The 14488-nt window shown below is 40.0% G+C and overlaps 1 protein-coding gene and 1 long non-coding RNA gene across 24 annotated transcripts in view; one reads left to right on the forward strand and one right to left on the reverse strand.

The window, feature by feature from the left end:
- Positions 1-14488, forward strand: part of LOC108932724 (ankyrin-3-like) — a 152602-nt gene that overhangs the window by 108633 nt on the left and 29481 nt on the right. For 10 of the 23 annotated variants that reach the window (XR_003797623.1, XM_029251020.1, XM_029251031.1 and 7 more), the window contains 13 exons: positions 135-233; positions 1891-1989; positions 3152-3235; positions 4132-4329; positions 4753-4851; positions 5498-5596; positions 5719-5817; positions 6965-7060; positions 7728-7800; positions 7986-8045; positions 11200-11323; positions 12325-12336; positions 14194-14281. Coding sequence is in view for 22 of the 23 variants with exons in the window: in XM_029251020.1 (XP_029106853.1) it covers positions 135-233; positions 1891-1989; positions 3152-3235; positions 4132-4329; positions 4753-4851; positions 5498-5596; positions 5719-5817; positions 6965-7060; positions 7728-7800; positions 7986-8045; positions 11200-11323; positions 12325-12336; positions 14194-14281 (1230 nt within the window). In the remaining variant the exon portion in view is untranslated. The remainder of the gene's footprint in view (positions 1-134; positions 234-1890; positions 1990-3151; positions 3236-4131; positions 4330-4752; positions 4852-5497; positions 5597-5718; positions 5818-6964; positions 7061-7727; positions 7801-7985; positions 8046-11199; positions 11324-12324; positions 12337-14193; positions 14282-14488) is intronic. The other 13 variants (XM_029251034.1, XM_029251022.1, XM_029251033.1 and 10 more) reach the window with 5 other exon arrangements.
- On the reverse strand, positions 202-10313 carry LOC114910406 (uncharacterized). The gene is made up of 3 exons (XR_003797625.1): positions 9971-10313; positions 947-1100; positions 202-265 (listed from the first exon to the last, which is right to left on the reverse strand). It is a non-coding gene; the product is annotated as an uncharacterized LOC114910406 (long non-coding RNA).

The raw sequence follows: 14488 nt of genomic DNA on the forward strand, positions 1-14488 counted from the left end.
CTGTGCAAGAACACATTTCCAGTTTTGAAAGAAAAAAAGGATGCTTGTCCCTTAATATAGTACTTTGTAGTACTGTTTCTCTCCACTTGTCTTTTGTGCCCTGTTCTTCCAACTGTCTTGCTTTGTTCCCACAGAAAGGATTCAGTCCCTTGCATGTGGCAGCAAAGTATGGAAAGATTGAAGTGGCCAATCTCCTCCTACAAAAGCGAGCCGCTCCAGATGCTGCAGGAAAGGTGGGTTGCTGTTGTAAGGAAATTCCCAGCAGCTGTTCAACACAACAAATGAAAAACACAGTGTTGTGTTCAAAGAGCACTTGAGGTCCATCGGGTTTTGTTTTACTGAAGTAATTAATTGGATAGTTAGTTGACTTGCAAGAGATTTCAGGTGCACATTTTCTGTATGCAGAAAGAATCTCATTTAAAATACTGTAGTGCAGGTTATGTGAAAATTTTTTTATTTTTCCAAGGGAAGAAGTATAATTTTTACTGTAATTTAATTGATAATATTCCATGTTGTACATTGTTTACTCAAAATTTATGAAAAATCTTTCCTTTTTGCATTGTGATGATTACTCTGTTGTGCCAAGTACATTCTACAAAGGGAACTGATGTTTTTTCAGACATGGTGGTTGAGGGAAGAAATTTTGGATGAGCTTAGAGCAAGTTGTTTGCTGGAGGAGGGTGCTTTATCTCTTAAATAAGTGTTACTGAGTAGTTAAGCAATCCATCATTCCATTGGATTCCATCCTACCTGCGGTGAGGGTTCGGTAAACTGGCAAACACAAGCTCACATTGTAGTATAAAGCCCTGGCATTTTTTGGGCGTGCCATCAACTGCATAGGTAGCGTCTGTTGGGGTTTGCTGTCTGAAGTGCCACAGGGGTGACAGATGGACACATCCAGGGCATGGTGGTCCTGGATGTCCCTTCTGCAGCGGCAGCCACTCACTGTTGCAGGATCTGCAGTACTTCATCAGCTGGTTCAGTTAGGAGTTGGAGTGATTGTTCGTGTGCACCCAGCAGCATTTCTTGTGCTGCCACTGCAGTTGAAGAGCCAAGCGAAGGACAAAGCCAATCATGCAAATGTTGTCTGTGATGCCAATCTGAAATCGAGATTGAAGGTTCAAACAGAGGTTGAAGATTCAAACAGAGGTTGAAACCAGAAGAGTCAGGTGCAGGTCACGAGTGCAGCGGGTTCAGTGTGGACAGTTGTCTCAGTAACATTCCACGATTGGAGTGTGTGATGTTGCTCCCTTCATACCTGCCTTTTACTACCTGCTGGTGTGCAAGCCTGATTTACTGGGTTGCAGTCTGGGCCATAACAGGGACCCTGTCATACAAGAACTGATTTTATACAGTATATCAGCTGTATCAAACAGTGTCCTGAATAACTATTCTTTAAATCAACAACTAAGATTTATCTTTCTTAATCATACACCTGTGAAAAAGATAACCATATATTACTAATTGTAGGTAACATCTGCTTAACCCTTACTTGTCCCTAGTATCACAAGTGCCTTTAGTCACTGGATTGTTCAGTTACGCTGCTGAAAGAGTTGCTTTTTGAGGTCTTTAATAACAGCCATCTGCCTCCATAATGTCAGCCAAAGGTCTAAGATATAGTGGGTGCACTAAGAGTCATTGCATAATATTTATTACCTTAATTCCAGTATATCTGTAATGTATAAATGTCACTTTTATTTATTTATTTATTTATTTGTTTGTTTATTTATGTGTCGCGTCTGTTATTTCTCATTTAGAGCTCCTGTATGTGAATTTCCCTGAAGTGATTAATAAAGTATTGTCATATCTTATCCCATCATTAATGTTTTTAAACTGCATTTGTTACTAATGACAGTGGTCCTCTAATGAGGCCTTTTGTATATGTTGTAGAGCGGTCTAACTCCACTGCATGTGGCTGCACACTACGATAACCAGAAAGTGGCCCTACTTCTGCTGGACCAGGGTGCATCACCACATGCAGCTGCCAAGGTACCAGTCAAGAACCTGTAGTAAAATTTTGTGGCAACAGACATAGAAAATTCTTTGTGTTAAAACAATGCCATATTGATATATACTTTGTTTACAACTGCCATCACAATTATTAGTAAATTTATTACTATTGTTTATATACCTTGTTCAAAGTGGGTTACTTTATTTTGATAGATTAATACAACCCCAAAAATGATCCCAAAAATGCATACAGGGTCATTGGTTAATAACCAGAGGATGACAGTAAAATGTAGGATTGAATTTGAGACAGTTTAATAAAACTGCAGTTTACAGCTTTGGCAAGTTAGTACAAACATGCAAGAGTTAAAAACATTGGGCAATACTACTGGGAAAAATCAGACTTAAACAGTTTCAGGATAGCAAGTAATGAGTCTTCATAAGCAAAAATTTGAGGCTGGTCGTGTAAATAACTTACTGTGAATTGCTGTGAAATAACTTTATGAAAAATTACATTTCAAAACAAATTATATGTAGAACTACTCACACACACACACACACACACGCGCACACACACACACACACACACACACACACAAACTGTCTGAAACCTCTTGTCCCAAGCGGGGTCATGGCAAACTGGAGCCTAACCCGGCAACACAGGACGCAAGGCTGGAGGGGGAGGGGACACACCCAGGACGGGACGCCAGTCTACCTGTAGTACTACTGAATAAGTTTATTTTTCAGTCATTATAGATATTGTGAGGGGTGCGGTGGCGCAGTGGGTTGGACCACAGTTCTGCTCTCCGGTGGGTCTGGGGTTTGAGTCCCGCTTGGGGTGCCTTACGACGGACTGGCGTCCCGTCCTGGGTGTGTCCCTTCCCCCTCTGGCCTTACGCTCTGTGTTACTGGGTAGGCTCCGGTTCCCTGCGACCCCGTATGGGACAGGCAGTTCTGAAAGTGTGTGTGTGTGTGTGTGTGTGTGTGTGTGTGTATATATATAGATATTGTTTCATTTTTCAATCCAGTCTCTTGAGTTTCAAGGCATGGTCCTTAACCTGAGAGTTGTCTGATACCCCATATATTGCATTAAGAAATTTATTCTGCTTTCCATATTTTATAGTATTACCTTGTTCTGTCTTTATGCCCAAAAATAATTTCTGTCACTAAGATAATTTTGAACATAAACTGTGTCTTTTTATAGGCTGTATGTACAAGACTATTGAAATGCTCCAGTGAAGATGGTAACTTATTTATTGCATGTGATCCCAATGAAAAGAAATTAAAGGTATTTTCATCTATGATATGAAGTTTGGCAGGCCAGTTTTCAAATTACTGACATTACTTGAAAATTGTGTTCAGGTATTGCACATCTTGTTCTGCCTTCCTTTTGTTTGGAGCCACCTAGACAGTTCTGGTTTCTGCAGTATGCTTTGCAACTGTCATTTTTTCTACAATAACATAAATCTGAATTCTGTATTATGCCAGTGGTCAGTGGCAAGGGACCATCTGACTCAGCATATTTGGGAACACAGTCAATGCATTTCACAGCTATACATATTTGTTTCTCATAGACAGTGGGCTGGATTAAAGCTGTAGCTTTAAGGAATGTTTCACTTACTGTAAATTTTCAAACCCTTTTTAATACTGTCTGAATTTCTTTAATCATTCATATACTCTATACTCTTGCAGCATTTTTTTCAGTATTTACATCACTACATCTGTATTTTTAGATTGACCCCCCCCCCCCCCCCCCCCCCCCATTTGTTTTTATGTTTGTAGGATGTTTTCAGACCTCAAGCAATACAAACTATCCCACCTTTACATCTAGTATGACAATATAGATTTGCCATTTTCTCCTACATGCTGTTAACACAACTCTAATTGTAGGCCTGCTTTGTCCTAAAACCACAATAAAATCCAGACAGTTTTCTTCATTTGTCTCTCAGAATGTAAGACTCAGAATGTAAGAACTGATTTAACCCACTTGGATATTTTAATAAACTATGGGAAAATGTTTTCTCGATGTAGACAAATACTCTTTTTAAGATATTTTGGTTTAATAACACTCAGATTCTGAAGACCCTAGTAGTCATAAAGGCTTAAAGCTCGTAATAACTCACATATAAATATTGCTAGATGAATTTTGTTAAGTAGACAATTCTTCCATTGATGTGTCTGCAGAACGGCTACACCCCCCTGCATATTGCTGCCAAGAAGAATCAGATGGATATTGGCACTGCACTGCTGGAGTATGGGGCAGACACCAGCGTAGTCACACGCCAGGGCATAAGCCCCGTGCACCTGGCTGCGCAGGAGGGTAACGTGGACATGGTCTCCCTGCTGTTGGCCAGGAATGCCAACGTCAACCTGGGCAACAAGGTTGGCAGCACCTTCTCCAAAGGCTGACACCATAATGATGTCTCTTTATTTTACTGAGCATTAGCTAAGCAAAGTTTATCTCTTATTGTATTTGCTCAATGAGGAAAGCAACCAAGAACTATTGAACTGTTTTATATATTTATGGTAATCTTTGGTATTTATTTTGTGTTCTCACAATGTATGTATGAAATATCTGTACAATGCTGGTTTTTTGAACATTAAATATCTTGTCCTCTGTTCCATGGTTACTTTTTCGTCCTCCTATATTTTCAGTACTTATTCATTTTTACAGCTGCCTCACCATTGCTTTAAATATATTTTTGAAAATTATCTGTAGTAATACCATATTACTGCCATTAGTGTGCTTTTTCCACTTTCTGTTTTTAAGATATCTTTGTAATCATGATTTTGCGTATTTTTTAGAGTGGTCTGACACCTCTCCACCTTGCTGCTCAAGAAGATAAAGTGAATGTGGCTGAAGTTCTTGTCAATCATGGGGCAGCCATTGACCCTGTAACAAAGGTAGATATCACATCCTGGGGTCACAAATAGAAGAAAAATGTAAAGTATTTCATATTTAGTTATTTGTAAATTATTTATAGAATTTTCAAGTACAAAATAAACAGAACATTGTGCTGGAGACAAACTGCTGTAATACTGCATATCCTAATATTTTGACTAGACTATCTGCAATAGGTGGTTATGCACCTTTGAAAGGTACTTAACAAAATTCATGTGTTTGGAACCTCACTGCTGCTGTAGTAATTTAACTCAAATGATTCAGTACTTAACATTGTAAGTCACCTTGAACAAAACATCAGATAAATAGAAATAAATACTATGAATAACTGACTATGCCTCCATGCAGGCTACTGAGGCTGGAACAAAATTGCAGAAGTCAAGGTCATCTAACAGAAAACACAATGGTAGCCTAGTAGGGCTTACACTAAAGAACTGAACAGTCCAGACTGTGTAGTTTCACCTAACAGTTAATATGAACTGAAATTAAAATCTGAAAACTTTCAATTAAGTTTGGCTACAAACATGGACATACCTATAACTGAATATTAAAGCTGTTTAATATATGATTAGATAAACATAAACAGTTTAAAGTTAGTGATTTTGCAGTTGCATGAATCATGCAATATCACTTTCTCTTGGCCAACAGATGGGTTACACTCCGCTGCATGTGGCCTGTCACTATGGAAACATTAAGATGGTAAACTTCCTCTTACAGAGTCAAGCTAATGTCAATGGCAAAACAAAGGTAAAAATCTAATATTGCTCTTCATTTTTATTTAAATCAGCACTCGTTTAACTGCTCATTAGTAATAATTAACAGTGGCATACAAGTGATGTTCAGACCAGTGTGATGTTCCCTCTGTACAGAATGGATACACACCGCTCCACCAGGCTGCCCAGCAGGGCCACACCCATATCATTAACATCCTGTTACAACATGGAGCCTCACCCAATGAGATGACTGTGGTGAGTTCCTACTGAATCACTTTAAGAGTTCAAAGAATGGATGCTGTTTACCATACATGCATATCAAGTCATAAAATTGTGCTATTATTTATATATTCTTATACCATTCTTCACATTCATTCACTGTTCCAAATACTTACATCTGCTAATCAGCTTACATACATTTAATTTTTGAATATTCATACATTTCAGTCACAGCTGAGGTTCTTATTTTGTAAATATATGGCCTCTGTAATCATCAAATAAATGTATAGACAGCATGATTTCCCCCATTCTTCAATAAGATCACCAAGGGAAATATGCCTACCTATTTATATGGAACGGGAGGCGCTGTGGCGCAGCGGGTTGGGCTAGATCCTGCTCTCTTGTGGGTCTGGGGTTCGAGTCCTGCTTGGGGTGCCTTGCAATGGCCTGGCGTCCTGTCCTGGGTGTGTCCCCTCCAGCCTTGCACCTGTGTTGCCGGGTTAGGCTCCGGTTCACTGCGATCCCATTTGAGACAAGCGGTTTCAGCCACTGTGTGTGTGTGTGTGTGTGTGTGTGTGTGTGTGTGTGTGTGTGTGTGTGTGTGTGTGTGTATTTATATGGATGCGAGTGGAGCAGTGGGTGGAACAGGTACCTCAATGTCATGCTTCAAATTAAAAACATGGTTGGAACCTGGTAGATTCTGAATTAGGAAGAAGCAGTAATTACTGGATTTTAAGAAGACTCCACAAATCATGATGTGTCAGGCGTCTTCTGGTATCTGCAATTTAGTGAACATTTGATTTGACTGAGACATCCTCTCTGTCTGTGTGAGTTTAGATGTTCTGCCCACATTCGTCTTGATTCCTCTGGATGCTCTAGTTTTATCTCATAAGCCAAAGATGTGTTTCAGGTAGATTGGTGAGTCGAAATTGCCTGAAGTGTGTGTGTGTGTGTGTGTGTGTGTGTGTGTGTGTATGTGGGTGGATGTGTGTGTCTACTCTGCGATGAACTGGTATCTCATTTGGAGGTGTACACTGCCCAGCCTACTGACCTGTGTCTCAAGGATAGGCTCCTAACCACCATGAACCTGGGTAGGACAAGCAGTTATTGGTAGTGTGTCAGTGAGTAGTTACGTAGATGTTGGTATTTTAAATTACATAACCTACCCTTCTTCTGACTTTAGAATGGAAACACAGCCCTGTCCATTGCCAGGAGACTGGGGTACATCTCTGTTGTGGACACGCTGAAGATGGTGACAGATGAAACAATGACCACCATGGTAAGATGTGCTCTTCATCACACCCCATAATATTTAAGACTGATTGTATTTGATTGCATATAAGAATTGAGGTTCCAAAGATATAATGTTAATAATCTTAATATTATTAAGATAAATGTTCTTGACCACTATTGCTCTGCATTGGACAACCACACACACATTCTCAGAACCGCTTGTCCCATACGGGGTCGCGGGGAACCGGAACCTACCCGGCAACACAGGGCGTAAGGCCGGAGGGGGAGGGGACACATCCAGGACGGGACGCCAGTCCATCACAAGGCACCCCAAGCGGGACTCGAACCCCTGACCCACTGGAGAGCAGGACTGTGGTCCAACCCACTGCGCCACCGCACCCCCCTATTGGGCACCCCGTCATTGAAAATTAATGGATGGAATATATTTAATTCATTTACTCTTCTCTATTCTTAATTTCATAATATAAAACAGAAGTACAAAAGCAGGATGAAACCTTAGTTGCAAGATTTATTTAAGACATAAAAAATATTAAAAGACATAATTGAGTATTCTTCAACATATCTGTAGATGTTCTGAGACTTGGCACTGGAAGCTAGTGTGGTAATCTGTATAGGATCAAAGGTTTTTGGCAGTGCATGTTCAAAATCTTAACACTGGGTTGTGTTTTACAAGATTTTAATGTTTTTAACAGACCGTAACAGAAAAACATAAGATGAATGTGCCAGAAACCATGAATGAGTTCCTAGACATGTCAGATGATGAAGGTAAGGATAAAATTATTTTCCTTTTTGCTGAATTTGGTAGAATGTAAGTTGCCAAATTGTTGTATGGATCAATTAACAATTTGGATTATTGTTTCCCTTAGATGGTCTTTGTTTTGATGGGCAGCTGTCATGTTTTTCACTTACTCTGATTATTTAATTTTGTTCTATTTATCTAAATTACACAGTTCGTAAAGCCAGTGTACCTGAAATTCTCAACGAAGACTATATTTCAGATGTTGAAGAAGGTATTTGTCATTTATTACTCTGCAGGCTTCTTAAACTGCTTTTTTGTTACTAATTAAAAATATGAGCTGTTACACCGCCTGCTTTGCATAAAGTATGTACTTTTCTGCTTTTTTCCGCATTGTTTTCAGTTGCTAAGTGATCTCCTAAATACTTCAATATGCAAAGTAAAAATATGCTATACTGTACCTATTTTTTTTTTAAACAATTTAAAGTTAGGTTAACTTTGAACACATACACAAAAATAAGTTTGACAAAAATGGTTTTGAGTTCAATATCAAGTCTGACCAAGCACCACATCTTTAAATTTTGACAAGAGCTTTTCTACATTTTGTATTTTGCTGAAAATCAAGCCTTTTTATATACACTTCCCATTTTTAGCTGTGCCATTTATGGTCTACCCATTTGTAGTTCTTAAACCTATCTCCACAAATGTAATGTAGTTTATTATGTTTGTTACCATGGGATTTGAGTTGTCAACAGATATGAGACTTAGTTTTTCCCTTTTTCCCGTACACTGAGAAATAATTCTGCTTAGTGCATATTTCCTTCATATTATGTGCCGCACCTGGTGAAAAGACATATTAAGAAACATGTATTCTTGCTAATGACAGAATAATCAAGATTATGTATTATCAGAAGTTCCACTGCATGTGGATCATATAGCTTGGACCTCAGATGTGCTACTCTTTTAAGAATTTTAAATTATCTCAGGAACAGAAATATGTACCTCTGTATGTGAAACTGTAGTTTGTGCAGTGATATCTCTTCTATTAACTTCAGTTGAATTTGCATGTTTTGAACTAAAACTGCTTGTACTAGGTAGAACAAAATTTCTTTAGTCTGGAAAGTATTACTTAGTTCATCCTGTATTACCGCAGGTCAGATGTATTATTATTATTATTATTATTATTATTATTAGTAGTAGTAGTAGCAGTAGTATTAGTAGTAGTAGGTGTTGTTGTAGTATAATATTTGCTGACAAAATTTATACCTTCATTAGTGCCAAAAATCCCTGCAGTGACACAGCTAAGTGAACAATAAGCTGTCACCAACCACAGTTACAGTACAGACATTACAGCAACTATTTTAAATGCATAATTATATATTAATTTCAAAGAAATCACAGAAACTATATATATTATATATATTGCATTTAGTCAGATACATACAGTAGACCTACATGAACATAAGAAAGGGTGCAATATGATACAAAGATCAGAGTGTCTGATATTGTGATGATTATACTGAAACACAGTAACAATTGACTCAGACTGTATGTTAAAGAAAGAAAAAAGGCCCTAATCCTTGTGTGTGAACGTATCTGTATGACATTTGCTATCACACGATACAGTGACATTCACACTCTTTTTGTTCATTACCATGATGTAGAAAAAGGATACAGACCATAAAAGAAGAACTCATTAGTATTAATGCATGCCTTTCTCCAAATAAGTTTACAATAAATTACCTATTTATATAACAGGGTAATTTGTGCCGGAGCCATTTAGGTAAGGACCTTACTCAAGGGTACTACACCAAGAGGTGGGAAGTGAACATGGCTCCTTTGGGTTCAAAGGTTGCAGCTCTACCCACTGTGCAGAATGGTGATGAAAGAACAGCTACTTTAGTTTCATCACACATGGCTTCTGAAGAAGAAAGAGAAGTTCTGTAGTTATGCAGAAAAAAAGGAAAAAGCTGCTGCTGTTCCAGCTTTTCTTTACTTCATGAAGCTATGTTAATTTTTCTGATACTTTTCACATTATACCGATAGACTTCCTGCAGGCATAGATACAGTTACAGTAGATACAAATGTCCTGAATATCCACTGTCTCCAGTAGTGGTTAGTGGTCGGAGCCCTTGCCTTAGAACAATCTCAAAAATCCCAGTCCTACTGTAGAACCCGTCTTGTCAAGCAGGTACTTACCGTGATTTGATCCAGTAAAATATTCCAGCTATGATGCTATGTAAATCATGCGAAGAGCAATGTAAGACTGCCAGTAACTTAGTAAGACTTACAAGCCAGCGAAATAAAAACAAGTAAATCGGTAATTAGTTGCACGCAGTCCACTGTGTTTTTTGAAGTGCATCTCACGTGCGCTCTGGAGCTCAGATCCGGTCCTCTCCGTAGAGCCGCGTCAGCCGGTTGTGTTCCGGCTTTGCTCATTTGAAATGTCTTGGCGGTAGGGAGCGCCACGGCAGTGCGGCTCGCAGCAGCAGCAGCAGCAGGAGTAGTAGAAGGAGAGGCGGTGGCGGTTGAAGAGAGCATCTTCATGTGCAGGACGACGGGAGTCTCGCAATTCCACCTCGGAACCAGGCGCTCTCCACTAAACCCTTCGGGATCTGTTCACCTTTGGAAACCTGCGAAAGAAATCGGGTCATGGATTTATATCATATCAGCAGAAGAAATTTGCGGATAAATAAAACAAAAGGCAGCGGGATGGGGTTCGCTACTGCAGTGGCAACCAGACTGTGTAAGAGTCTCACCGAAACAGCAGCACGGACTCTGTCTGTGCGCTTTTTAGCGCCGTCGCGGAATTGCGGCCCGAGATAAGTCAGCAGCAGCAGCACTGGAGAGGGGGGGGCGTGATCTGAGAGTGACTGCAGAGGAGAGTGCGGTGGACGCGAGCAGTACTTGCCGCACTGTCATTCTGTCACGGTGACACTTCGACAGCGCGCGTTTTCATACACATTGGGCTCAGATTGTGACGAAAGGAGGGCGGCAGCACGGCGACCGCCGGCTCAATGCGGAGGGATGCGGAACAGAGTGAAGCAGAGGAGACGGGGAGCCCTGGGCTGTCAAACGCTACACCTCGCTCCGGTTTTACTTTATGTCACGTGCGCTCTTTTAAAAGAGCAGAAGTCATAATGCTATAACGCTGCTTTCACAAAGGCTGTGTGTATGCACCCTAAATCCACAGCTGTGCGCTTACTGTACACGTTGACACTTCCTATTGTAAAAGTTGTTTGCATCCGGTTGTGGGGCTGATAATAGGATCTCTTGCGTGGCCAAGTGTCATTTATAGCTGGCTCAGATGGCTCAGCCACTTTGTTCTGGCGATGACCGGACGTGTGTGTCGGGGGGGGGGGGGGGGGACTGCAGCATGCAGCCCTTTTGTTTGCCCCCCTGAGCCTGACGCTGCGCTTCTGTCCCAGGTGAGGACGCTATGACCGGCGACACCGACAAATACCTGCGGCCTCAGGACCTCAAGGAGCTCGGGGACGACTCGCTGCCTCAGGAGGGCTACATGGGCTTCAGTATCGGGGCCCGATCTGCCAGGTATCGTAGTCATGATGATATTTGATGCGATTAACTTAAGCGGTTTGGTATGTCTCGCTCGAAAGGCGTCTTCATGTTTACTTTTTTAGTATGTTATTAAAAAAATTGGGAGCTTTAAAGACTTTTCCTGATGTTTTTCAAGAATTTTACACAGTCATTTAATTTAAATAAATACGCATTTCAGAACTTCTTATAACACACTGGCGAATATTTATGTTGCGGTTTGTGTAATGGTAAAATTTAGAAAAAACGACAGCATGGCGCAGAGAATTCTCACTGTCAGCAGCGAAAATGGCAAATAACGCTAGGAAACTTTTTTGTTTAAGAAAATGTGTCACCCTACTGAAAGCATACTGAATTGTAATAAATCATATATATTATTCCTGCGTGATATCAGGCATGCACAGATTCCGTGATTACCTTAGAAAAAGTTGTGTGTTGCATCTGCTACCTAAGACGTATATATGCCAAACTGTAAAAAATATGTTTTACTGTCTGAATTGTATATATAGAATTTCCAAACTGTGTGCAATTATGGAAATTGGAAGATTCCACCAAGATTGGCGAAAGTGCACTAAATCAACAGAAATAAGAGGATTTTAACAAATGACTCCTAAGTTCTTTCCATTCTAGATGAAAACGCCAGAATTCATGAATTATTGATTTTGAGTGTCATTAAAGTGTGATTCATTACAGCCTTTTTTTTTCAAATTCATTTCTGTTAACATCATCAACCAAAGTGATGCTTGCATTTTATGCTCTTGGACAGAATTATGGTCCTATGTGTGTCAAAAAAAAAAAAAAAATTTCTTGAGTTCTGGAATGCAGTATTTTAAGGTGCTAGAGTTTTGGGAACACAGAGCTGTCCCAGAGTGTAACACATGCAAAGTCAAGACACCAGTGTCATTAAATCACTGCATTTCTGCTTTATCGCCTTGGGAGACTTTGTTTTCAATGTATTGTATTTTCTTCCCCTTGCTCCACTTTATTTCTTACTGTAGCCCTAGGATCAGGTAAGAAGGCATGACACATTTACAGCAGTCCATTTTTGTATAGCTCACTCGCCATTAACATTCAGTGGAAAATTTTTCTTGTACTGTGCAACACTTGCAGTAACATTTATTTTACTTACTACCTCATCAATCAAGTGTTCACCTTTTTTTTCATTTAACAAAATAACACTTTACATTGTGAAAAAAGTAAATTTTTAACAAGCTAAAGAAATTATAAGAGAAGATGCAAACAAATATTAATAGAGCTTATCTTGTAAAAGCATGTTTTTGGCTCATAGTTGTGTTTCATGTGAACTGTGTGTGTGTATTTTTTTTCTTTTTTTTCTTAATTGAAATTGATACTTCATGCTTTTTCCAGGGATAAATTGGACTGATTCATTATACTGAACTAGTCTTTGTAAAAAATTGCCATGTGGAAAAAAAATGTGTTGAAATTTAGTCATCCTGACCAGGTTTTAAAATCTTTGTAAATTTTCTCTTTCTGCTATATCATGCTAACATGGCTACTTTAGATGTTACAAAACGCTCCTGAAGTCCAGGTGATAGTTACTCTAATGACATACTGCACACAGTTTTAGAGATTGGAAGACACTGTATGTCTCATTTCACTGGTATTGTTGCTGAGGAGCAATCACTAGACCAAAATAAATGCTTTCCTTTGTGTAAGGCATTCACAGAACATACAAACACATTGACAGAAACCACTTGTCCCAAGTGGGGTCGCGGCGAACCGGAGCCTAACCTGACAACACAGGGCGCAAGGCTGGAGGTGGAGGGGATACACCCAGGACAGGACGCCAATCCGTCACAAGGCTCCCCAAGCAGGACTGGAACTCCAGACCCGCCAGAGAGCAGAACCTGGCCAAATCCGCTGTGCCACCGCACCCCCTTCACAGAACATACTGAGACCTTAATTTTTTTGAAACATGCAGTGTACATGGTGCTGAGATGTTTTGGGCCAGTTAAAAACTGAGAGATATGTATCAGAAATCAGCTGAAAGCTCACAGAAGCAAAGTGTGAAGTCTCTTCACCTGTAACCTAGGTGACTCGTAAAAGAAAATATGACATGGGAACTGAGGTGGGACATGACACATGTATTGGTGGAGACTAAAACTGACAAATTTAAGGATCAGGAGTGTCAAGTTCATTTGAAAGATGAGCAGCCATAGTTGATCTCAGTAACCTGTGGCAAATGTTAACATTCACACACACACACACACTTTCTGAACTGCTTGTCCCATATGGGGTCATGGGGAACCAGAGCCTAACCCAGCAACTCAGGGCATAAGGCTGGAGGGGGAGGGGACACACCTAGAACGGGATGCCAGTCTGTCACAAGGCACCCCAAGCGGTACTTGAACCCCAGACCCACCAGAGAGCAGGACCCTGTCCAACCCACTGCGCCACCCAACCCCCCTTGTTAACATTCAATAAAAGGATATGTAGCTTTTGCAAAAATTTTTATCCAGTATGACACTGAGACTTTCCATTTTTCCATTATTTGAAGTCCACAGTAGTTTTACTTGTAGATGAAAAGGTAGATTAAAGAAGACTGGTGTAAAATGACAACAGGTCTTGACAATTTTTAGGATGAACCTATGTAAATTTTACTTTTTGAGTCATTGTTTCTCATGGCACACAAACACAAATAGTGGCTCCCTTTTAACTGTTTCTAAAGACCACTTTCCTCCAACTTTTGATCAATTTGTACCCTGTTCTTTTGCATGGATCTACATTCATGGATGACATAAGGGTTCCCTGGAAGTTACATGCAGTAACGATTTCTCTTCTGTTCACCTAACTGTCCCCCACTCTGAGTGGTAAAACTGTAAGTACAACAATCTTTGCTCCTTCAGTTCGGATAGGTCCAACACCCTGAACAGGAGCTCCTTTGCTCGGGACAGCATGGTCATTGAGGAGATTTTGGCCCCCACCAAGGAGCAGGTATGATTCCGCTTCAGCGTTGTCATTTTGCCTTACCACTGTATTGTTTGCCAGATGTACAAAAACACAACACATTAAGTGCTGAACAAGAACCTGAATACTGAATAAAGAATAGTAGAAGATACAGAATAGCTTTTAGTGAAGGTTTGACATTGTAGGACTGTGTTCACAACTAATTCAGTGCCGGTTATAAAGGATGGCAGTGAG

Source organism: Scleropages formosus, chromosome 4, assembly GCF_900964775.1.
Source record: "Scleropages formosus chromosome 4, fSclFor1.1, whole genome shotgun sequence".
NCBI classification, from domain to species: domain Eukaryota; kingdom Metazoa; phylum Chordata; class Actinopteri; order Osteoglossiformes; family Osteoglossidae; genus Scleropages; species Scleropages formosus.